A 25,112-nucleotide genomic window follows, 5' to 3' on the forward strand; every position below is an offset into this window, starting at 1 on the left:
TGGAAATCTCAAAGTAAAACTTGGACTTGTGTACATTACACCAAAACAAAGAACTTTGGGAAGGAGATCAGATAGGGAGGTAGGATGAGAAGAGGATTTCAGGTCTCTGCACATGATGATGGACCTGCTGAGAGTGAGAGTATTTTGCAGACACCGATCTTGTTGAAATGAGAAATGGTGCCCATGTGCCAATAACTGGACTCTAATGTTTTAAGTTCCCAATAAAAAAATAATGAAGAAAAAAAAGTCTCCCTTGAGTTGGCTGACATTGAATCATGAGTGAATCAAGTTTGACTGCCCTGTGAATTGGTCCTGTTTCCTACTGAACTTTCTAGAAAGCAGAGCATTAGACCATCAGCATGCAAGAGTTTCTGCTCACAACTGACCCGAGTCTATTTCTATGGTTGTATGTCCCTGGTTCATGTATTAACTGTCTAAGTTGTAGCGTATCAACAAAATATTTTAGAGGATACATCAATTTACATTCCTGTTAGCCCTAACTGTTGTGATTTCTCCAGATCTGCACCAATCCCTTTTACTAGCTAACTAAGTTCTTGCCCAAACTTTTGCTTTTGAGAAAGATGTAGATTGGGCCTGTAGCATGGTATAGTGGTTTAGGACGTTTGGGCAAGAGTTTTTGAGTTCAGTCCTTGTCACTGCATGTCCCCCGAGGGATGCTCTGCTGTTTAACCTTTCCCTCTAGCACTTACGAATAAATTCATATTTTAACTTGCTTGTTTCATTTAGTAAGAGAAAAGGGAACCAGCCAAGCAGGGGAGAGAGCCAGTCCCGGGACTTCTTAGAGGCTAGTGTGACACTTACTTGTAGGTGCCGTGGTGGTAGTCAAGGGGGATGGTGTCCAGTTATCTAGAAAGAAAACAAGTCCATTAAATATGGCCAAATAATTGTGATTGTTGTGGTTATTGAAGGAACAGAGAATTTTTCATCAGAAAAATGAACCAACTGCTTTACATGTTTCCAGTTGGGTCTGTAGGCCCTTGGAACTAGGGAAGTGGCCACAAGCCTGTTGGGTCCTCAGACAACTAGTGGAACAACTGTCCACCAAGAGCAGAGAGCAACCCAACACTGAAGCCCATGAGTATCACAAAGTGAAGCTAAGAAAAGAATGTGGACAACAGTCCTGAGCGTCTGGCCCCAGTTGTGCTTAGTGTTGTAGGTAGCACTAGTGTGTCAAGTACATGAGCCCCTGAGTGTCCATCTGCTTCAGAAAAACTGCCCTGGCTTCCTGTCACATACTGACAAATCCTTCCTCAGCAATAAATTTGCTGACTGTGATATGATGGGATATAAGCACAGGAGGGCAAAATGCCCTCCTACTGGGCTGCAGGAGAACACCGAGGTTGATACAGACCCTGGGAGCCCCCTACCCTGTGGATACAACACTGAGCACCAAGGGATGTAGAGCTGGGAGTCAAATGATGCTTACCATAGTAAGGGGTTGTGGTCCACCAATCTGAGAACAAAAAGACCATGGTTTAGAGTCAGCATTTGGCGTCTGTGAGCTATTCCTAGGATCAAGAACTGGAAGCTATATATTGACGGCCAAGGTAGAGAAGCCTTCAGAGAACTTACAATGGGCCAAATAAGTCCATTGAAAGTCCTCAACATATACAATAGAAATATGCAATCTATGAGCAATTAATATGCTCCTGAAAAATATTTTTAAATACCTTTTTTTTTCATGGAAACAAAATATTCTTTAGCCTCTCCCTGGTGTGTGAGACTAGCTAAAGAAAGCCTTATTCTCCCATTATAAGAAATCTAATCGCTGATAATGAGGTGACACCAGGACAAGGCCCATCTTGTCAGCAAATGCAGGTCATAGTGACAACTCCATGGCTACAATGATCTGAGCACAAATACTGAGCAGAGGACCCAGGAACACAGTGCTCAGAGAGACTCCACTACCTATTCATAGCCAGGAAAAATTCTAGGAGAAAACAGAATTCCTCTGTTCCTCTTGGCTTCCTGTCACATACTGACAAATCCTTCCTGAGTAATAAATTTCCTGACTGTGAGAAGAAGAGAATTAATAGCTCAGGATGGCAATAGAAAAGAGCCCTCCTCTGGGTTGAGTGGGGAGCACAGAGGTTGAGACAAGTCCCAGGGGGTAGTCGGGTGGTAGCGCAGTGGGTTAAGCACATGTGGTACAAAGCGCAATGACCACCATAAGGATCCCAGTTCGAGCCCCTGGTTCCCCACCAGCAGAGGAGTCGCTTCACAGGCAGTGAAGCAGGTCTGCAGGTGTCTGTCTTTCTCTCCCCCTGTCTGTCTTCCCCTCCTCTCTCCATCTCTCTCTGTCCTAACCCACAATGACGACAACAATAAGACAACTAGGGCAACAAAAGGAAAAAATGAATAAATTTTCTTTTAAAAAAAGACAAGTCTCAGGCAGTGCCCTCCTGTGGATAGAGTACTGGGCACCAGGTGAGCCTGAGGTGGGACTCAAATGACACTTACCATAGTAAGGAGTGGTCGTGTGCCACCAACCTGCAAAAAATAAGGGAAGTGTTGAGAATCAGTGTTGGCATCAGACAGCTGCACTTGGGATCAGGAACTGGAGTCTGTAACATTCAGTGCCTGGGATAGAGAAGCCTTGTGAGGGTGCTGGGCTGGGGTGCACCTGGTAGAGCACACAAGTTACAATGCACAAGAAACCTGCTTCAAGCACCCAGTCCCCACCAGCAGGAGCAAAGCTTCATAAGTGGTCCAGCCCATAGATGCAGAGCGCTCTCTCTCTCTCTCTCTCTCTTCCTCTCTCTCTCTCTCTTCCTCTCTCTCTCTCTCTCTTCCTCTCTCTCTCTCTCTTTCTTTCTGTCTTTCTCTAAATTTCTATCACTTTTATCCCATCTCTATTTCTTCACTCCTCTCAATTTCTATGTCGAATATCATAAAAAATTAAATTAAGTAAATATTATTTAAAAGAATTTTTAAAAGGGAAGCCTTCTGAGAACATACATTCTGCCACATAATTCCTTGTATGTCCTCATAATTGACAATAAAAATGCAGATTCCCAAAAACAATGAATATGCTCCAGAAAAGAAAAAAAACACTTTCATTCTTATAATAAACTATCCCTTAGCCTCTTCCTGCTAGGAGCAGGAGAAAGCTTTACACGCCCTGACAAGAAATCTGTGCTGATACAAGAAAGAGACACTGGGACAGGGCCCCGTCTAGGTAGCAAAGGAAGATGATGAAGACTCCGTGGCCGAAATGCTCTCAGAGAACCATTTCCAACCACAGAGCTCATAACAGCTGAGCTCAAGGGACAAGACTGAGTCTGTGGTTGCAGTGATCAGGGAAGACACAAGCAGGCAGGACAAACCCACTGTGCCTCTTGGAGGTCCACCTGGAGGGCCTGCAGGGCCTGGTGAGCAAGGACAGGCCTCAAAGCACAAGCACGCAGCACTCACCTGGGGTGGTCGTGGTCTGGGTAGCTGTAGGGCAGAGAAGCTCAGGTGAGTAACTGAACATGAGCGAATGCAGTTAGAGGCTAACGTGGGGCACAGTGAGCATGTCAGACATAAGTGGAGGGCTGTCCCCCTCAGGGTGGGTGCCCATGTCCCCGCCACACTCTGGAAGACTCTCCTGGTGAGAGGACTTCCCACACAGTCCTTGGAATATCAGAGTGGATAAGTCTGTCCCTTGATGTGAGACAGTAAGAGCCCAGTAAAGAAGCCTCCTTTCCAGCATTTAGAATCCCTCCAATCCCACAGCAAGACTTGGCAGGGGGCGGGGGAGGGTGTCAATACCAACTAAAGCCTCAAGTCTCATCTTCCAGCTCCACCACACACATCACAAAGCACAAGCTACCAGCCCTCAAAGAGAGAGCTGTCCTCCTTCAGGTGCATAGACACTGCCCGGTCCTTTTCTGCACAGACTCAGCTCAGATTGGACCCTTTCTTGATTGGCTATTGTGGTACATGGCAACTTGACAAACACTAACAGTGACACTGACCAGACAGATAGGACCTGGCCATACACACACACACACATATTTCTGTTCCGTGTGCCTGCATTCCACTGAGTACATGTCTGAGAACAGAGCTCCCATGCTCTGATCTCATTTCTCCTGCAAGGCCTGTGTGTGTATAGACCACTGTGTGTGCAGGGGTGGAGGCTGTGTGGCAGGTGTGCAGGGCTGAGGACCAGGCCAGTGTGTTGTGTATGTCACTGTCCACGGCATGGCCAGCCAGTTCTGGGGACAGCCAGCCAGACCCTGGGCTCTGCTGGGTCATCACAGCACTTACTGTCAGTGGTGGAGGTGACATATGCCACCAATCTGGAAGGAAGAGGAGCACATGTAAGATGTTACTGCAAAATGCCACCCTTGGTCACGAGTTTAAGAGCTAAAGCTAATTCGTTGTCCCTCCTGTAGGAAGTGTCAGAGCCTGACCTTTGCTTGTCACACATCGACTGGTCAAGGAGGGCTAGAGGATGTCAGCCTACCAGTCAGTACCTGGGAACCTAGGCTTGCACAGTGGCACCAAGGGCAATGGGGGCTCAGCCACTCAAGATGACAGGTCTGCTGTAAAGACACACATTGTGATGTGTGCTGGAGGCGGGGGTGTGAGTGAGAGCAATGGTCTGGCAATGTCTTTACCCATAGTTCTCCAGGGTCTGTCTCACCTAGGACAAGCCCACTCCTCACCTGCTGCTTCTCGAGTCAGGAAGGGCTCAATCATCTGGGATGGGAGACTCACCTGCAGTGGTAGAACTGGACTGTGAAGCTGCAAGATAAGAAAGAAAAGAATAAAAACGAACGAAAAGCAACTCATGGTTCATCTATTGTGACATAATGTTTGAGCTTTCAGCCCTCAGGATCATGGGAGAGAAAGCCTGATACCTGCCCTCCATGGAAGGGAAATGGGCCCAGGAAGGTCTCCCCTGGGGGAAACAGAGAGCGTGTGCGCTCAAGGGGTAATGTCCTCATGGAATGTGCTGGACAGTTTGTTCTCTCAGCCATAGGGTTCATTATACCATTTCTGCTCTAGGGACGTACCAAGGGACATCCTCCTGCCAATGTTAAATTTAGGAATCGTAAATTCTGTATTCTCAAGGAAACAAGAATCACACAGACACAGAGAAAAAAAAAAGAATTAAGTTAAATTACAAAATAAAAAACACTCAGATGAGGGGCCTAGGCAGAGAGGGTCACTGATGTGTGAGGATGACACACTGGCAGAGAAGTACAGTGTCAGAGGCCCACCTGAGCAGATGACACCAGCATCCTCCCCGTGGTTACAATTGTGTGAGTTCCAGCCTCTGTGGGGGCAGTGCCACAGGTAGGACTCATGCCCAGAGCAGTTCACATCATCCAGGACGATGGGCCCTGAGCCCTGACCAAACTGAGCACTTCCTGGGGCTGACGTGGCCCAGCCACAGCCCAGCTGCCTGCAGACCACGTTGGCATCCTTGGTGTCCCAGCTGTCATCGCACACGGTGCCCCAGGTGCCTCTGTACAGGACCTCCACGCGGCCCCGACACCTGTCTCCTCCGTTCACCAGCCTCAGGGCCAGACCCGACTCTGTTCCTACAAGGAGACATGAAAAGTCACTCTGTCCTGTGGCCTTCCAACAAGCTGGTCCAGGGGGTCAGTGTGAGGTTCAGAACTGACTCAGGAGGGGCAAGGATTCTGAGTTTGTGTTAATGTTCCTCGTGGTAGCGTTTGGCTGAAACCTTTGATCTTCATGCAGTTGTCAGAACTATTACAGACCTTGTGGTATTTTTCCAGCCATGCCTGTTCTCTGATCTGTGTCCCACACTCCCAGCAACCCTCCTTGCTGAGCTGGCCTGAGGCTGGGGGGACAGCAGGAAGGCATCGGCCTGCATCTTCAGTGACCACTAGGTCAACTGTGTCCCTGAGCAGGTGCCACTAAAGACAGACCCTGATCTCCCAACAGGAGCATCCACAGCCCCTGGTGGTTGGACACTCCACCCTGGGTACCCTTATCCCACACGGGCAAAACCAACCCCACCAAGTCTCAGGCTGTTTCAAGGCCCTGTCTTCTTTGTATTCTGACTGCTGCTTTACATGTTTCCAGTTGGGTCTGTAGGCTCTTGGAACTAGGGAAGTGGCCACAAGCCCGTTGGGTCCTCAGACAACTAGTGGAACAACTGTCCACCAAGAGCAGAGAGCAACCCAACACTGAAGCCCATGAGTATCACACCGTGAAGCTAAGAAAAGAATGGGGACAACAGTCCTGAGTGCCTGGCCCCAGTTGTGCTTAGTGTTGTAGGTAGCACTAGTGTGTCAAGTACATGAGCCCTTGAGTGTCCATCTGCTTCAGAAAAACTGCCCTGGCTTCCTGTCACACACTGACAAATCCTTCCTGCGTAATAAATGTGCTGACTGTGAGATGATGGGAATTAATAGCACAGGAGGGCAAAAAGCCCTCCTACTGGGTTGCAGGTGAACACCGAGGTTGATACAGACCCTGGGAGCCCCCTACCCTGTGGATACAACACTGAGCACCAAGGGATGTAGAGCTGGGAGTCAAATGATGCTTACCATAGTAAGGGGTTGTGGTCCACCAATCTGAGAACAAAAAGACCATGGTTTAGACTCAGCACTGGCGTCTGTGAGCTATTCCTAACATCAAAAACTGGAAGCTGTAACATTGATGGCCAAGGATAGAGAAGCCTTCAGAGAACTTACATGAATGGGCCAAAGAAGTCCATTGAAAGTCCTTAACATTTACAATAGACATATGCAATCTACGAGCAATTAATATGTTCCTAAATGTTTTTTAAATAACTTTTTTTTCTGGAAATAAAATATTCCTTAGCCTCTCCCTGGTGAGTGAGACAAGCTAAAGAAAGCTTTATTCTCCCATTATAAGAAATCCAATCGCTGATAATCAGGTGACACCAGGACAAGGCCCATCTTGTCAGCAAACGCAGGTCATAGTGACGACTCCATAGCTACCATGATCTGAGCACAAATACTGAGCAGAGGACCCAGGATCACAGTGCTTAGAGAGACTCCACTAACTCTTCATAGCTAGAAAAAATTCTAGGAGAAAACAGAATTCCTCTGTTCCTCTTGGCTTCCTGTCACATACTGACGTATCCTTCCTTTGCAATAATACTCCTTACTGTGAGTAGAAGGGAATTAATAGCTCAGGATGGCAATAGAAAAGAGCCCTCCTCTGGGTTGAGTGGGGAGCACAGAGGTTGAGACAAGTCCCAGGGGGTAGTCGGGTGGTAGCGCAGTGGGTTAAGCACATGTGGTACAAAGCGCAATGACCACCATAAGGATCCCAGTTCGAGCCCCTGGTTCCCCACCAGCAGAGGAGTCGCTTCACAGGCAGTGAAGCAGGTCTGCAGGTGTCTATCTTTCTCTCCCCCTGTCTGTCTTCCCCTCCTCTCTCCATCTCTCTCTGTCCTAACCCACAACGACGACAACAATAATAATAACAACAACAATAAGACAACTAGGGCAACAAAAGGAAAAAATGAATAAATTTTCTTTTAAAAAAAGACAAGTCTCAGGCAGTGCCCTCCTGTGGATAGAGTACTGGGCACCAGGTGAGCCTGAGGTGGGACTCAAATGACACTTACCATAGTAAGGAGTGGTCGTGTGCCACCAACCTGCAAAAAATAAGGGAAGTGTTGAGAATCAGTGTTGGCATCAGACAGCTGCACTTGGGATCAGGAACTGGAGTCTGTAACATTCAGTGCCTGGGATAGAGAAGCCTTGTGAGGGTGCTGGGCTGGGGTGCACCTGGTAGAGCACACAAGTTACAATGCACAAGAAACCTGCTTCAAGCACCCAGTCCCCACCAGCAGGAGCAAAGCTTCATAAGTGGTCCAGCCCAGGGCTTAAGGTCTCTCTCTCTTTCTCTCTCTCTCTTTCTATAACTCTCATCCCATCTCTAGTTCTTCAAGCCTCTCATTTACTATGTCAAATATCATTAAAAAATTAAATTAAGTAAATATTATTTAAAAGAATTTTAAAAAGGGAAGCCTTCTGAGAACATACATTCTGCCACATAATTCCTTGTATGTCCTCATAATTGACAATAAAAATGCAGATTCCCAAAAACAATGAATATGCTCCAGAAAAGAAAAAAAAAACAACACTTTCATTCTTATAATAAAATATCCCTTAGCCTCTTCCTGCTAGGAGCAGGAGAAAGCTTTACACGCCCTGACAAGAAATCTGTGCTGATACAAGAAAGAGACACTGGGACAGGGCCCCGTCTAGGTAGCAAAGGAAGATGATGAAGACTCCGTGGCCGAAATGCTCTCAGAGAACCATTTCCAACCACAGAGCTCATAACAGCTGAGCTCAAGGGACAAGACTGAGTCTGTGGTTGCAGTGATCAGGGAAGACACAAGCAGGCAGGACAAACCCACTGTGCCTCTTGGAGGTCCACCTGGAGGGCCTGCAGGGCCTGGTGAGCAAGGACAGGCCTCAAAGCACAAGCACGCAGCACTCACCTGGGGTGGTCGTGGTCTGGGTAGCTGTAGGGCAGAGAAGCTCAGGTGAGTAACTGAACATGAGCGAATGCAGTTAGAGGCTAACGTGGGGCACAGTGAGCATGTCAGACATAAGTGGAGGGCTGTCCCCCTCAGGGTGGGTGCCCATGTCCCTGCCACACTCTGGAAGACTCTCCTGGTGAGAGGACTTCCCACACAGTCCTTGGAATATCAGAGTGGATAAGTCTGTCCCTTGATGTGAGACAGTAAGAGCCCAGTAAAGAAGCCTCCTTTCCAGCATTTAGAATCCCTCCAATCCCACAACAAGACTTGGCAGGGGGCGGGGGAGGGAGTCAATACCAGCTAAAGCCCCAAAGTCTCATCCTCCAGCCCCACCACACACATCACAAAGCACAAGCTACCAGCCCTCAAAGAGAGAGCTGTCCTCACATAAGTTGTAATAGCCAAAATCTGGAAGCAACCCAGGTGTCCAACATCATCTGAGTGGCTGAGCAAGTTGTGGTCTATATACACAATGGAATATTACTCAGGCATTAAAAATATGATTTTACCTTCTTCAGTCCATCTTGGATAAAGCTTGAAGAAATCATGTTAAGTGAAATAAATCAGAAACAGAAGAATGAATGTGGGATGATCTCACTCTCAGGAAGAAATTGACAAACAACATCAGAAGAGAAAACACAAGTAGAACCTGAACTGGAGTTGGTGTATTGCACCAAAGTACAAAACTCTGGGGAGGGTGGGGGGAGATACAGGTCCAAAAAGGATGACAGAGGACCTAGTAGGGGTTGTATTGTTATATGAAAAACTGAGAAATGTTATGTATGTACAAACTATTGTATTTACTCTCAAATATAAAACATTAATCCCCCAATAAAGAAATTTTAAAAAAAAGAAACAGAAGGATGAATATGGAATGATCTCACTCACATGCAGAGGGTGAAAAAGAAGATCATAAGAGAAAACACTAAGCAGAGCTTGGACTGGAGTTGGTGTGTTGCACCAGGGTAATAGTCTCTGGGGTGCGTGGAGGGGAAAGCTGAGTTCCTAGACCAGGATGACAGAGGACCTACTGGGGGTTGTATTGTTATGTGGAAAACTAAGAGAAACTATTGTCTTTACTGTGGACTGTAAAACATTAACCCCCCAATAAAGAAATTAAAAATTTTTTAAAAGAAAAGAAAGAGCTGTCCTTCTTCAGGGACAGGTTCATAGACACTGCCCGGTCCTTTTCTGCACAGACCTCAGCTCAGTTTGGACCCTTTCTTGATTGGCTATTGTGGTACATGGCAACTTGACAAACACTAACAGTGACACTGACCAGACAGATAGGACCTGGCCATACACACACACACACATACTTCTGTTCCGTGTGCCTGCTTTCTTCTGAGTACATGTCTGAGAACAGAGCTCCCATGCTCTGATCTCATTTCTCCTGCAAGGCCTGTGTGTGCATAGACCGCTGTGTGTGCAGGGGTGGAGGCTATGTGGCAGGTGTGCAGGGCTGGGGACCAGGCCAGTGTGTTGTGTGCACCACTGTCCATTGATGGTCAGCCAGACCTGGGAGGAAGAGTCAGATACTGAGCTTTTGGAGGAATATCATGAGACTTACTCTCAGTGGTTGCAGTGGGCGGGGGCCACCAACCTAGAAAGTAAAGCAAATTATTATAGGGTTTTGCTGAAAGGAACTTTTCATCCATAAGCATCAATTTAATCAGAAAGTTAGATTCTTTCCTTTCTTGTAGAAGTTCTTAGCCTAACATACTTATTTCATTCCGTTTACTCGGTTTATGACCATCCCTGCTCCAAACAGGTAGAAGCTGCCAACGCTTTTCTATCAAGGATACTCACTGGCGAACACACACACACACACACACACACACACACACACACCACTTTTAGGGTGCTCTCTCGGTGTAATGGAAGTCCACAAGTGACATATTTGGGGGGGCTTGTCCATTGAAATAAGTCCAAGCAATGTTCTTGTGAACTTTTCTGTCACTAGGACAACTTTCAGAGTCCTCCAGGGAGACTCTCTCCAGGAAGAGTTCACTCCTCTCCTCCAACTTCTATAGTCATGAAGGGGTTAATTCCTTTGGATGTGGGACTCACCTGTGGTGGGAGAACTTGTTTGTGCAACTGTAAGAAAGAGAAAAAGCAAACGGTCCGTCTCACATTCCTGGAGTGCATTTAAACAAGCCCACAGATACCTGAGTACCTGTACCAGGTGTCATATGATTCTCAGAAGAAATTACAGAGAACTGCTCCCCCCAGAGATTGGGCAGAGTTCCCCAGAGTTGTCCAGGAAAGTTGATATTAACATGCAGAATATTGGTATTAAATCTAAGAAGTGTTGAATACTTTCTTCTTGCAAACATAATATAACAGAATATTGGTATTAAATCTAAGAAGTGTTGAATACTTTCTTCTTGCAAACATAATATAAAAAAAACAAAACTTGAGTACTGAGGAGATGTACTTAGGAATAAGCCTTGACACAGCCATAGCATTCAGGCATGGCAAAGGTGATACTCTCCTGGAAGGATCAGTCCTACCAGCGGTGCAAGAAATCTTCATACCCACAGTCAGTTTGGGGTTGAAATTAACATGCATAAGTGTTCAATGGAAAAGAGTCTTCTTTTCAAGGAACTTCATAGTGAAAGAAACCCAAAGCTTAATGAGGAACTTTCTGGAAGAACCCACTCACTGGCAGAGAGGCCCAGCAACTTGCAGCCCTACCTGAGCAGATGACACCAGCATCCTCCCCGTGGTTACAGTTGTGTGAGTTCCAGCCTCTGTGGGGGCAGTGCCACAGGTAGGACTCATGCCCAGAGCAGTTCACATCATCCAGGACGATGGGCCCTGAGCCCTGACCAAACTGAGCACTTCCTGGGGCCGACATGGCCCAGCCACAGCCCAGCTGCCTGCAGACCACGTTGGCATCCTTGGTGTCCCAGCTGTCATCACACACGGTGCCCCAGGTGCCTCTGTACAGGACCTCTACGCGGCCCCGACACCTGTCTCCTCCGTTCACCAGCCTCAGGGCCAGACCCGACTCTGTTCCTACAAGGAGACATGAAAAGGCGCTCACTCTAGAGGAACGTGAAGAAACAGATCCTTGGTTCAGCATGAGATCTGAATTTTGACTAGGAATTACGGTCAGGTTTCAGGTTGAAGTTCTGCAGAACTTGGACTGGAGTTGGTGCATTGCACCAAAGTTAAAGACTCTGGGGTGGGTTCAGGTCCTAGAACATGATGGCAGAGGAAGACGTAGTGGGGGTTGAACTGTTATGTAGAAAACTGGGAAATGTTACGCATGTACAAACTATTATATTTTACTGTCAACTGTAAACCATTAATCCCCCAATTTAAAAAAATTAATGTTCCACAGACACAAGATTTGACTGAAATCCATGTCTCATCTTTGATTCACAACAGGATGGTCTATAGAAGTGTTGAGTTTGAACAGAGCTGTACATGTTCTCTGGTCATTTGTCCATAAAACTCAGCATCTCCACTGCTGAGCCCACCTTGGGGAGCAGGGGAAGAATAAATCCATCATTCTGCATCTGAAGTGACTGCTGTATCACCTGACTACCTGTACCAGGTGCCACAGAGATGTCTCCCAGCCCTCTACTCTGGACCCAGAAACGTCACAAATAGGGACCCATCCCACCAGCCTGAGACCAATTCCCAAGACACTTTGTCCATCAATCACGTCAATTTCAAATCCAAAGTAACTGTGAATCTGAAACCTCGTGTGGACTTCCTGAATATCATGAATGTGGGTGGTATAACTATCACACACCCAGAGGCCCATGGATCAGGCCTTTGAGAAACAGATAAGGAGAAAAGTGCCAAAGTTAGCCTTCATGAGAGGAAGCTCACTGGACGTAGACAGCTCAGGATTCTTCCGTGTCATGTGCTCCAGTCCGCGCTTGCCTATGAACTGGCATGGTCACTGGGGTCTAGTCCTTTTGACTTCAGACTTAGTATCTACAAGTGAGGGTCATCCTGTTGTCTAAAGGGGTTGTACATAGGGCTAACAAGGTCAGGAGAAGAGGCCCAACACCATACTCACAAAATCATGAACACAGTCACAACTATAAACCGAAAGCACCATAACATAGCACTTCAGGCCCACTAGGATGAACACACTGAAAAGGCTCATAACAGGTATTGACAAGGAGGGAAAGACGTGGTGGTTGGTGGCAGCAACAGAAAGTGGTGTAGTTACTGCAGGTGAATAGCTGGGTGTCTGCACAATGAAGCGAACAGACATTCTGATGCAATGTCTGCGGCAAACCCACTCCTAGGTTTATTTCTAAAATAGGAAAAAGAACATTCCAATAAAAGCCACTGCACACAGATGTTCCCAGAAGTGCTATTCACATTGCTCAGTAGACAAAGATACCCTGAATGGAAAAAAAAAAATCAGCAGGTAAGGTGTCAGCTCTGCCATATTCACAAGGTAATATTTATTTCCAGTCATTCAGAGGAATGAATTCTGATATCCAGTTCAGCATGCCTGGATTTTAAATGATTAGGCTGAGGAAGACTCCACAAAAGGGCAATACTACTTGATTCCATTCACATGAAAAGTCCAGAGCTGTGAAACTGAGAGGGTCAGAAAGCAGGTTAATAAGAGTGTCAGGAGGGACACAGATAGCAGCCACCCGGGCTCGGGAGTAAAAGTCCCTCAAGATTTCCAACTGTTGGAAGAACTCGAAGAAGTTCAGAAAAGAATAGGAGATGGCACAGTTTGCTGGGGTCTAAAAGATGATGAAGACACGACACTTACAAGATGAGGATGCTAACTGGGCCTCCAAGGACAATTGATGAAAACTGAATATATAGCCTTAAAATTGAATGTGGACCTAACTACCCACAAGCACACCCCCTTTTTAAGATTTGTAACAAAAATTAATACGAATGAAGTGAATAGTTCTAATGGAGTAGTGGATCCAAGAGCCATATCTGTGCTAGCAAAACGGCAGAATTCATACAGTATCAAAGTTGTCCTGCAAGAGATTTGACACTTAACAATGTCTAAAGAAAATATGAAACGCCCTCAGCCACCTAAAGGACAGTGTGACAGCAATTAATCCAAAAGAAAAACCACACTGCCATCCCCCTATTCAATTTGAGCAGTCTTTATTTTCCACAGCAGTCAATTTTCTAGATACGTCTTGTAGACCTCAAAGTACTTGAAAGGAAGCCCCCATTCAAAGGCAATTTATCTTAAGGTACTGGAAATGAAACTAATTTTTTGTCCACTTGAAATAAAAGTTGTGCTATATAACAAGTCATTCTGTCAAGTGTAACCACTGTCTACATAATTGAATTTCTGGGATCATGAAAGCATATTTAAATGGATTCCCCCCATAACTGGTGGGGCACATCTAACTCAACTATGAAAAGACACATCGCACTTGCTGCTGATTCCATGGCCAGAGCCCTCTGCCTTCTTTCCTTCTCCTCCCCTTGCCTCCCTCCTTCCTGCAACAGCCCTCCAGCTTGGAGTGGCTTCCTAAAAAAGACAACCAAAAAAGAAAACTACAGACCAATATCTCTGATGAACATAGATGCGAAAATATTGAACAAAATTCTAGCCAACAGGATACAGCAGTATATCAAAAAGATTGTTCATCATGACCAAGTGGGGTTTATCCCAGGCATGCAAGGTTGGTTTAATATACGTAAATCAATCAATGTGATCCACCACATCAACAAAAGCAAGACCAAAAACCACATGGTCATATCAATAGATGCAGAGAAAGCCTTTGACAAAATACAACATCCCTTTATGATCAAAACACTACAAAAAATGGGAATAGATGGAAAATTCCTGAAGATAGTGGAGTCTATATATAGCAAACCTACAGCCAACATCATACTCAATGGTGAAAAACTGGAAGCATTTCCCCTCAGATCAGGTACTAGACAGGGCTGCCCACTATCACCATTACTATTCAACATAGTGTTGGAAGTTCTTGCCATAGCAATCAGGCAGGAGCAAGGAATTAAAGGCATACAGATTGGAAGAGAAGAAGTCAAACTCTCCTTATTTGCAGATGACATGATAGTATACATGGAAAAACCTAAGGAATCCAGCAAGAAGCTTTTGGAAATCATCAGGCAATACAGTAAGGTTTCAGGCTATAAAATTAACATTCAAAAGTCAGTGGCATTCCTCTATGCAAACACTAAGTTAGAAGAAATTGAAATCCAGAAATCAGTTCCTTTTTCTTTAGCAACAAAAACAATAAAATATCTAGCAGTAAACCTAACCAAAGAAGTGAAAGACTTGTATACTGAAAATTATGAGTCACTACTCAAAGAAATTGAAAAAGACACAAAGAAGTGGAAAGATATTCCATGTTCATGGGTTGGAAGAATTAACATCATCAAAATGAATATATTACCCAGAGCCATCTACAAATTTAATGCTATCCCCATCAAGATCCCAAGCACATTTTTTAGGAGAATAGAACAAATGCTACAAATGTTTATCTGGAACCAGAAAAGACCTAGAATTGCCAAAACAATCTTGAGAAAAAAGAACAGAACCGGAGGCATCACACTGCCAGATCTCAAACTGTATTATAGGGCCATTGTCATCAAAACTGCTTGGTACTGGAACATGAACAGACACACTGACCAGTGGAATAGAATTGAGAGCCCAGAAATGAGGCCCCACACCTATGGACATCTAATCTTTGACAAAGGGGCCCAGACTATTACATGGGGAAAGCAGAGTCTCTTCAACAAATGGTGTTGGAAACAATGGGTTGAAACATGCAGAAGAATGAAGCTGAATCACTGTATTTCACCAAATACAAAAGTAAATTCCAAGTGGATCAAGGACTTGGATGTTAGACCAGAAACTATCAGATACTTAGAGGAAAATATTGGCAGAACTTTTTTCCGCATAAATTTTAAAGACATTTTCAATGAAACGAATCCAATTACGAGGAAGAGTAAGGCAAGTATAAACCTATAGGACTACATCAAATTAAAAAGCTTCTTCACAGCAAAAGAAACCACTACCCAAACCAAGAGACCCCTCACAGAATGGGAGAAGATCTTTACATGCCATACATCAGATAAGAGTCTAATAACCAACATATATAAAGAGCTTGCCAAACTCAACAACAAGACAAATAACCCCATCCAAAAATGGGGGGAGGACTTGGACAGAATATTCACCACAGAAGAGATCCAAAAGGCCGAGAAACACATGAAAAAATGCTCCAAGTCTCTGATTGTCAGAGAAATGCAAATCAAGACAACAATGAGATATCACTTCACTCCTGTGAGAATGTCATACATCAGAAAAGGGATCAGTAGCAAATGCTGGAGAGGGTGTGGGGTCAAAGGAACCCTCCTGCACTGCTGGTGGGAATGTCAATTGGTCCAACCTCTGTGGAGAACAGTCTGGAGAACTCTCAGAAGGCTAGAAATGGACCTACCCTATGACCCTGCGATTCCCCTCCTGGGGATATATCCTAAGGAACCCAACACATCCATCCAAAAAGATCTGTGTACACATATGTTCTTGGCAGCACAATTTGTAATAGCCAAAACCTGGAAGCAACCCAGGTGTCCAACAACAGATGAGTGGCTGAGCAAGTTGTGGTATATATACACAATGGAATACTACTCAGCTGTAAAAAATGGTGACTTCACCGTTTTCAGCCGATCTTGGATGGACCTCGAAAAAATCATGTTGAGTGAAATAAGTCAGAAAGTGAAGGATGAATATGGGATGATCTCACTCTCAGGCCGAAGTTGAAAAACAAGATTAGAAAAGAAAACACAAGTCGAACCTGAAATGGAATTGGAGTATTACACCAAAGTAAAAGACTCTGGGGTGGGTGGGTGGGTGGGGAGAATACAGGTCCATGAAAGATGATGAATGACATAGTGGGGGTTGTATTGTTAAATGAGTATCTGGGGAATGTTATGCATGTACAAACTATTGTATTTACTGTTGAATGTAAAACATTAATTCCCCAATAAAGAAATAAATTATTTAAAAAAAAAGATATGAAGTTCAAACTGATGGGGTTTACAGTCAACAATAGTTATACCCCTTTCTCATATTAGGGAGCTACTCTCTTCCCTGATCCAGCTTTCTGGTCCTTTTTCCAGCCATGACATCATCTCCCCAGACAATAACTTGGATCCACCCACATATCAGATTTCAGGCTCAAGGGAAAAACGAAAAAGAAAAAAAAAAAAACCTAGTATAGCCACAGGTCCTTTGGAATATAACTAAAATATGCCTACTAGCTATCTACAAAATGGAGGACACCCCCCCCCAACTCTTCATCTGCACTATTCCAGCCTTTAGGTCCATGATTGGTCAACAATTTGTTTGGCTTTATATGTTAACTCTCTTTTCAACCACCAGGTTCCAGATGTTAGTATGACGCCGACCAGACTTCCCTGGACAGACAACCCCACCAATGTGTCCTGGAGCTCCACTTCCACCAGAGCCCCATCCCACTAGGGAAAGAGAGAAGCAGGCTGGGAGTATGGGTCAACCTGTCAACACCCATGTTCAGCAGGGAAGCAATGACAGAAGCCAGACCTTCCACCTTCTACATCCCACAATGACCTTGGGTCCATACTCCCAGAGAGTTAAAGAATAATAAAGCTATCAGGGGAGGGGGTGGGATATGAAGTTCTGGTGGTGGGAATGGTGTGGAGTTGTCCCCCTCTTATCCTATGGTTTAGCCAATGTTTCCTTTTTATAAATAAAAAATTAAAACAAACAAAAAATAATAAATAAATACAAATTAAAAAAAAGAGAAGATGTGAAGGCTTCATGTCACAATTTGTGGGGCTACTGCTGGGTGCTTGTGGGTGCTCTGTCTACACTCTGATTTCTTTTTTCTTTCTCTTTCTTTTTTTTTTAAGTTTTAAATGATGCCTTTCCACCCCACGCCCAATCCAGGCCACCATCCTTTCCCAGTCTCTACTACCATCCTCGGCTGAAGCATAGGTAGTAACCCCCTCTGCTCCCCTCTGAAATTGGACCTCAGTTTCCTCTAAGTCCTGTTCCTTTAAGCCCTGAGGCAAACCTAACCACCACCCTACCACCTAGATACAACTGTGCAAGAAAAGATAATAGTAACCAAGTAACCAGCTCTCAGTTCTTGAGCGATGGGTGAAAAATAAGATACCCTCCCCTTGCCGTCCTACCCCTAACTCTGCTGTTTGGATTCTGTAATCAGGATTTTTGCTCCCAGCCTGCAGTCCTTATACAAGTTATCCCTGGCCTTGGTTCTGGGCCTAGAACTCTAGAACACAAACTCTGTCTAGATACAAGTTTCTCCCCAACAAGCTCTGAGTGGCAGCTGGATTCTTTGCTGAACCAAGGGTACCAGATGGTTCCTCCTTGTTTTCTGCAACACGGATACAACACCGGATTCTAAAGTTGAACTCAAAAGTCAAGCTCCAAGTCCAGTAGTAGGAGAGAGGAAAAAGGGACACCCAGCAAGGTCTGTGGAAACTCACCTGGCCAGTTTGTGGAGAGTGGATAAGTCGCTGTGGGAGAAGAAGATAAGAGAGTCAGACACAAGGTTCGCAACAGAGACTAAGCGAAGAAACGGGGCAGGCTGCCATGGGGTTCCTGTTGCGCTTGCCTCTGGTGGACGCTGCCTCTGCCACCTTGAGTCTCTCGGTCTGTGAAGTGCTGCCGCCTCTTCCTCCTGCCACTCTTACCTCTCTGAAACTGAAGGTTCATTTCCAACCACTACCATGCCTGAGACACCCCCCAAATTGCATTTAGGATGAGAAACACCCATGACAACAGCAAGAATGAGTGCCAACAGTTACCTAGAAAGATGCCCAGACCATCCCAGAGCCAGGATACAGAAGCAATGACAAGACCCCCAAGGGTTCCACTGTGCACATGCAGGTTAATCTTTGATGAATCTCTAGTCCTAAACCCCACTGGTGAACATGTCTCAGTCACGAATCCAGACTTGACTCTGTGCTCAGACTCCTCCTTTTACCCTTTCATTCCCAAGAGACAAGAGTGGAGAAGAACTCACTTGAGACTCCTCCCTCAACTTCCCACCCACAGTTGAGATGGAGCCATAAAGTGAACCCCAGGAAGACAGCTGCTAAAATTACCTGATGTTTCTTCAAGTGCGGTGGGAAATAAGGTTTCTAGAAGGAGCAGAAAGAGTCATGAGGATACACATACGGAGAGAAGCCCTTGATAGAAAGGTTTCTGACACTGAAGCCATTCCACCCCAGACCCTGCCAGTCACACCTGTGAGTCTGCAAAACCACCTGCTCAGCAGGCCACATAGGCAGGGCCCAGCTGTGTTCAGCCCGCAACCTCCCCTCTCTAGATCTGGCACGGGGTCTTGTCCTTACACACACTAGCCACCTCCCTGTGTTGAGTCATGGACTCTCCAGATATATAAGGCATTTCTTAGAGACTCTAAAGCTGAATCCAGAGAAGCAGAATCTAGGATGGGGTGGAAGAAAGAAAAGATTCCAGCCCAGCAAGATTTCAGGGGACTTGCGCTGCCTGATGCAGCCAAGGCAACACCCAGGTGTGAGACTGGGAGACAGAATCGAGGAGGAAGGCTGCTTCCTGACGTGCATCTGGAGCCCAGCGGCACTGAGCCGACTCAGCATCCTCTACTTTCATGGTACCACCCTTGGCACTTGGAGTTAAGATATATCTCAGGATGTCAAAAGGATAGATGACCAAGAGAGGGATGAAGCCATTTAATGATTCTCAATGTGAGCCCTCCCCACACCTCCCCCAAAAATGCCCACAGCTCTGTGGCAAATGGGTCATCTTCATGTATCTGGTGACGCAACCTGGAGGTAGCATACTGAATGCCAAGTAAAAAGACTGATGGGACGTGGGACTTCTTGGGCACCATGGTTAGTCAGAAGCACCAGGTGATGTCAATAAGAGAAAATGAGTATGTCCCACAGAAATAGGAAACAGCAGCAGCTCTCCCAGAGTTTGAAGAAAAAGGGATGTTTGGGCAGGAGAAAAAAGGACATGGCCAGCAGGGAGGGTCCCTGGGTACTCACCTGGCCAGGCTGTAGAATGGATCTGCACAGCTGGAGAGACAGAGAGAAGTCAGACACAAAGCACATGCTGCTCTGGACAGAATCCGTGTCAGGGAACTCAGCTGATTCACATGGGATTCGAGAATGCTTGAGTTCTCTGCTACCCCACCACTTCCCACCGTCAACCCTGCCTCCACGAGCCTGACAGTTTCTTCCAGTGTAATAGTCACTGGCATGAGAGCTACTGCATCAGGCAAGACACTCTACAGAAGTGCACTAATGAGTTCAGGAGCTATCTCGACAAGATCTTTAATTATAACAGCCCAAGTGCAATCAGACTGGGGACTGACAAGGTTTCCTAGGGCTTCTGCAGAAGTCAAGTTCAGCCCCAATGTCTTTTCTTTTTTAGTTAATACTGATCTACAAAATTACAAGAGAAGGGGAGTCGGGCGGTAGCGCAGCGGGTTAAGCGCACGTGGCGCAAAGCACAAGGACCGGCGTAAGGATCCCGATTCGAGCCCCCGGCCCCCACCTGCAGGGGAGTCGCTTCACAGGCGGTGAAGCAGGTCTGCAGGTGTCTGTCTTTCTCTCCCCCTCTCTGTCTTCCCCTCCTCTCTCCATGTCTCTCTGTCCTAGCCAACAACAATGGTGACATCAATAACCACAACAATGTTAAACAACAAGGGCAACAAAAGGGAAAATAAAAAAATATTTTAAAAAAATTACAAGAGAAGATGGATACAATTCCACATCGCTCCTACCAGCAAAGCTCTGCATCCCCATTCTCTCAATTGGAAAATGTACCAGATCTTCCAAGATCACAGACAGGGGTTTACTGTTATTTCTATGACCATCTATACACACACACACACACACACACACACACACACACACACACACTTTTGTCCATTTTTCCTATGGCCCCACCCTCTTTTCCTCTCTAAGTCATACTTATTACTCCCAATTGTCCCTTCTTTTTTCCTTTCCTTTCTTTCTTTTCTTTTTCTCTCCTCTCTCCAGGTCCTGATGGAGTTGGATTTCAGAGACTTCTAGTCATCTTCCCCCAACATTTCTCCCCCTCCAGGAGTATAGGCCAAAATTCTTTGGGGGGAGCAAAAGGTGGGAGGTCTGGCTTCTATAATTCCTTCTCCACTGGACATGGATATTGGAGGGTGGATCCACACCCCCAGCCTGTTTCTATCTTTCCCTAGTGGGGTAGGACTCGGGGGAGGGGAGGTTCTGGGACACATTGGTGAGGTTGCCTGACAGTCATGAGGTCAGGATGAAATTATAGTATCATCTGCAACTTGGCCAGCCCCAGTATCTTAGCTGGTTAGCATTTCCTCCTAAATTCCTGCCCTTCCCCATCAAGCATCCACTTCTCAATCATTCACACACTAACAAAGTACAATGTACACCAGAAGATTGTTCTTTAATTGGACTAATGACACTAGCTAAATGAATATATATACCTATCAAGCACAGTATGGTCACTTTGAAAGATATTTGGACTAGGGAAAGACCCCCAAAAATGTGTTTGTGAGGGCCAGGTGGTGGCTCACTAGGTTGATAACACACAGTTCCATGTGCAAAGAACCTGTTTCAAGTCCCTAGTTGCCACAGTAGTGGAAAAATTCTGTAAGCAGTGGAGCAGTGCTACAGGTCTGTGTTAATGTCTCTGACTCTTCTCTCTCTGTCTCTCACCCTCTGTCAAAAAGACAGAAAAAATTCTCTGATTATCCTGGAATAGTGGAGATGTGTGGATATAGGAAATACCAGTCATGAGTCTAACAGGAAAAACAAAATATCTATTTGCAATCCATTGCTAGTAACTGTGAAATTTTGTGCCCACAGACACTGGTCCTCTGGGACAAAATGGATGGAATTGGAAGTGATCATGCTGAACAAAATAAGTAAAGAAAGGAAAGAAAACTACCAAATGGTTTCACTCACATGTGGAATCTACAGAACTGATACACATGAACTTGTAAAAGAAAAAAATAAAATACAGAAGCAAAGTGTTTCTAAGACTATGTGAGAACTCTGGTGGTGATCTTTGGGAGGTAAGGGTGGGGATACAGAGCTCTGGTGGTGGGTGTGGTGTGGAGCTAGACGCTGTCATCTTACAATCTTGTCACCTACTATTAATCACAAATGAAAATGGGAGGAAAAAAGACAGATGGATACTCTAATTTATCCACTCTGAATTCCTGCTCCAGGGACATTTCAATCACTGTTGTCACCTCAGCCAGCATCTGAAGAGTCAAGCTCCCCAGGCAATATCAAGGAATTCAGAGAATCCGGAAATAACTGGAACACCTTACAGAAATTTTTTGATTCTCAACAAAAATCCCCCATAAGTAGGCATTTTGGTCTTGAAGACCCACCTGAGCAAACAACACCAGCGTCCTCTCCGTGGTTACAGTTGTGTGAGTTCCAGCCACTGTGGGGGCAGCTCCACAGGTAGGACTCCTGTCCAGAGCATCTCACATCATCCAGGACGATGGGCCCTGAGCCCTGACCAAACTGAGCACTTCCTGGGGCCGATGTGGCCCAGCCACAGCCCAGCTGCCTGCAGACCACGTTGGCATCATTGGTGTCCCAGCTGTCATCACACACGGTGCCCCAGGTGCCTCTGTACAGGACCTCCACACGGCCCTGACACCTGTCTCCTCCGTTCACCAGCCTCAGGGCCAAACCTGACTCTGTTCCTACAAGGAGACATGAAAATCAATTCTCTCTTGAGCTCTGAAACAAACAAGTATTGAGGTCCTTTTAGACCTGGTATCTTCTAGGGGCTGACATGTGTAGCTCCAGGGAAATGTTTCCAGCAACGAGATTTGACAGAAATCTTTTCATTGTCTTTTACCCTCAATAAGATATTCTAGAAACCCACAGATGTGTGTTGAGTGATACATGATCTTTGATTGCATCCAAAAATTCCCAATAATTCAACTGCTGAGCCCATCCTGGGGTGCTTGGAAGCAATAGAACCATCAGCCTACGTCTGCTGTGCCCTGAACATCTACAGCAGGGACTAGAAGAGAGAGCTCACATCCTCCAACAAGGAACAGGCAGCCTGTCTTTGGAGGCCAGTCACTAGAAGGCTACTTCTAGCTCTTTCAAACTTCTGATTTCTTTTGACTTTAAAAGAAACTCTCCAAGAAATTATTTTAAAAAGAAAGAGAAAGAGAGTGAGAGAAAAGAAAGAAGGAAGAAAGAAAGAAAGAAAGAAAGAAAGAAAGAAAGAAAGAAAGGAAAGGAAAGGAGGAAGGGAAAGTAAGCTACAGGCACCTCCAAGAGGATCCAGAGCTTGTGTTTCTGTGTCCCTGGCCCCATGTTTTTCTTGTTTGTTTGTTTTTTTTGCTTTGCCTTATTGATTTAATATTGATTTACAAAATGATGAGGTAATAAGGATATAATTCCACACCATTCCCACTACCAAGTTCTGTGCCCTCATTTCTTCTACTGGAAACTATAGTGGTTCTCTCAAAGTCACAAATGTGGGCTGACTTTATATGTATAACTGTCTATATATTTTTTTTATTTATTGCATATTTTAGAAAGCAAGTTTCTTTTTTATTTATTTATTTTCCCTTTTCTTGCCCTTGTTGTTTTAGTTATTGTTGTTGTTAGATAGGACACAGAGAAATGGAGAGAGGAGGGGAAGACAGAGAGGGGGAGAGAAAGACAGACACCTGCAGACCTGCTTCACCACCTGTGAAACGACTCCCCTGCAGGTGGGGATCCGGGGGCTCAAACGGGGATCCTTATGCCAGTCGTTGCACTTTGCACCACGTGTGCTTAACCCTCTGCACTACCGCCTGACTCCCAACTGTCTATGTTTTTATATATTTACCCATTTTCCTATGGTCCTACCTTCTCTTCCTTTTTAAGTCACACCTTCCCCTATTGCTAGTTCTGAATGTCCTTTTTTGTTTCCTCTTCTTTCTCTAGGTCTTGATGGAATTGGAGTTCAGAGCTCTCTGGCCTGACCTCATCTTTATTGGTTCAGAGCTAATCTGTTACAACTAAGCTCCAAGAAAGGTTAGATACTAACTCTATCCTATATGCTAACTTAAATTTTATCAATATTTTATTTTTATCTTATTTCCTATGGGGGTTATTAAAAGACTTAATCATATTTACTATAAAACCATTGTTAATATGAAATATAATGCTTATGTAGAACATTAATTCATGTAAATAACCATTTTCAGTCATTTAGACATGTAAAAATGGGAATTTCGGAGAAGTGAATTTAGCTGTATTGAAAAAAATAAATAAATAAAAAGAGCAAAGGAAAGAAAGCAAAGACTTCCAAGAGTTTCAAGCAGCTGCTAGTGCCACATCCCATCTTTCTCCTCCTGGGGAATATGGAAGTTGCCGTGAGCCTGTAAACCCACCAGAGCCTATGAGGTAGTTTCAGGAGAAACATCTATGTTGAAGCAGACCAAACACAGTTCTCCCAGGGTTTATCAGTACCTGGAGCAGAGGGAATCTGTCTACTGATGAAACGTAGACATAGACTAGAGCCTGGAAAAGCCCTGCCGCATATAAAAGGCACATGAACAAGAGAGGGTCAGACAAGAGAGGAAGACACCTGGACCTCCTGCGTCCAGCGGCATAATGACCTAGACTTGACTTCCCTCCCAGCTTAAGAAAATTGTTCTAGGCTTCCCATCGCACACTAACAGAACATCCTAATACATCCTATAGCTGGCAAGTAAATGGAATCCATGATTCTGCATGGCAACCAGAGCCCAGTTGGGTGAGAGGTGAACAACAGGTTTGTTTATAAAAATTCAAGGGTTTCCCCTAGGTCTGTTGATGGAGTCCGGAACACCAACGCTTCAGCAGGATTCAAACGCGCTTACCATAGGAAAGGTTTTCTGTGTGCCACCAATCTGCAGAGAAAGGAACATAGGATAAGAGATAGTGGTTTAGAATGAAGCCCCGTGAACATCACTGGGGGCAGGACAGTGGAGTCTCAGAAACACCCCTTGCAAAGGTAAGGAGGAGGAGAAGCATCTGCTGAGAGCTTGCAATGAGTCAAAATTAATCAGTTGTATAAGCACCACAGTGGCAAGGAAGTGGGGCGATCCCAGCAGATACATTGTTATTGAGGAGACCCACAGCCACTAAGATTACACCTGGTCTAACCTTCATGCTTTACTACCACCATCCCTTCAACTAAAACAAAGTACAGAAATGCCATGCCTGGATCCCCTCCCATCACATCTGAGCCTGAAAGTCATACGAGATCAAAAAGAGAAAATCACAAAGGTAGTTTTGCTAACTATTTTATTAGTGATTTAATATTGATTTAAAAAATTATGAGTTAGCAGGGGTAGAATCCCACACCATTCCCACCACCAGAATTCTGTATCCTCATTCCCCCCACTGGAAATTGCATCAGCTCTCCCAAGATCACAGATATGGGTTGACTATTCTTTCCATAGCTATCTATATTTGCATATATTTTCCAATTTACTGTATGACCCTGCCTTCTCTTCCTTTCAAAGTCATCCCTCCACTTTTTGCTACTTTTGAATGTCCTTCCTTTTTCCTCTTCTCTCTCCAGGTCTTGACA

The 25,112-nt window shown here is 45.2% G+C and overlaps 1 protein-coding gene and 1 pseudogene across 1 annotated transcript in view; one reads left to right on the plus strand and one right to left on the minus strand.

Annotated features, from left to right (window-relative positions):
• DMBT1 (deleted in malignant brain tumors 1) overlaps positions 1-25,112 on the minus strand; it is an 85,341-nt gene that overhangs the window by 34,490 nt on the left and 25,739 nt on the right. The window contains 10 exon segments of the mRNA XM_060171123.1: positions 823-867; positions 4,726-4,752; positions 5,232-5,603; positions 8,462-8,491; positions 11,207-11,530; positions 17,993-18,022; positions 18,614-18,649; positions 19,541-19,570; positions 21,907-22,230; positions 24,397-24,426. Of these exon segments, the coding sequence (XP_060027106.1) occupies positions 823-867; positions 4,726-4,752; positions 5,232-5,603; positions 8,462-8,491; positions 11,207-11,530; positions 17,993-18,022; positions 18,614-18,649; positions 19,541-19,570; positions 21,907-22,230; positions 24,397-24,426 (1,248 nt within the window).
• LOC103110505 (ubiquitin-conjugating enzyme E2 variant 1-like) lies at positions 12,286-13,572 on the plus strand (annotated as a pseudogene).

The sequence above is a fragment of the Erinaceus europaeus genome, chromosome 14 (genome assembly GCF_950295315.1).
Source record: "Erinaceus europaeus chromosome 14, mEriEur2.1, whole genome shotgun sequence".
In the NCBI taxonomy this organism is placed as follows: Eukaryota; Metazoa; Chordata; class Mammalia; order Eulipotyphla; family Erinaceidae; genus Erinaceus; species Erinaceus europaeus.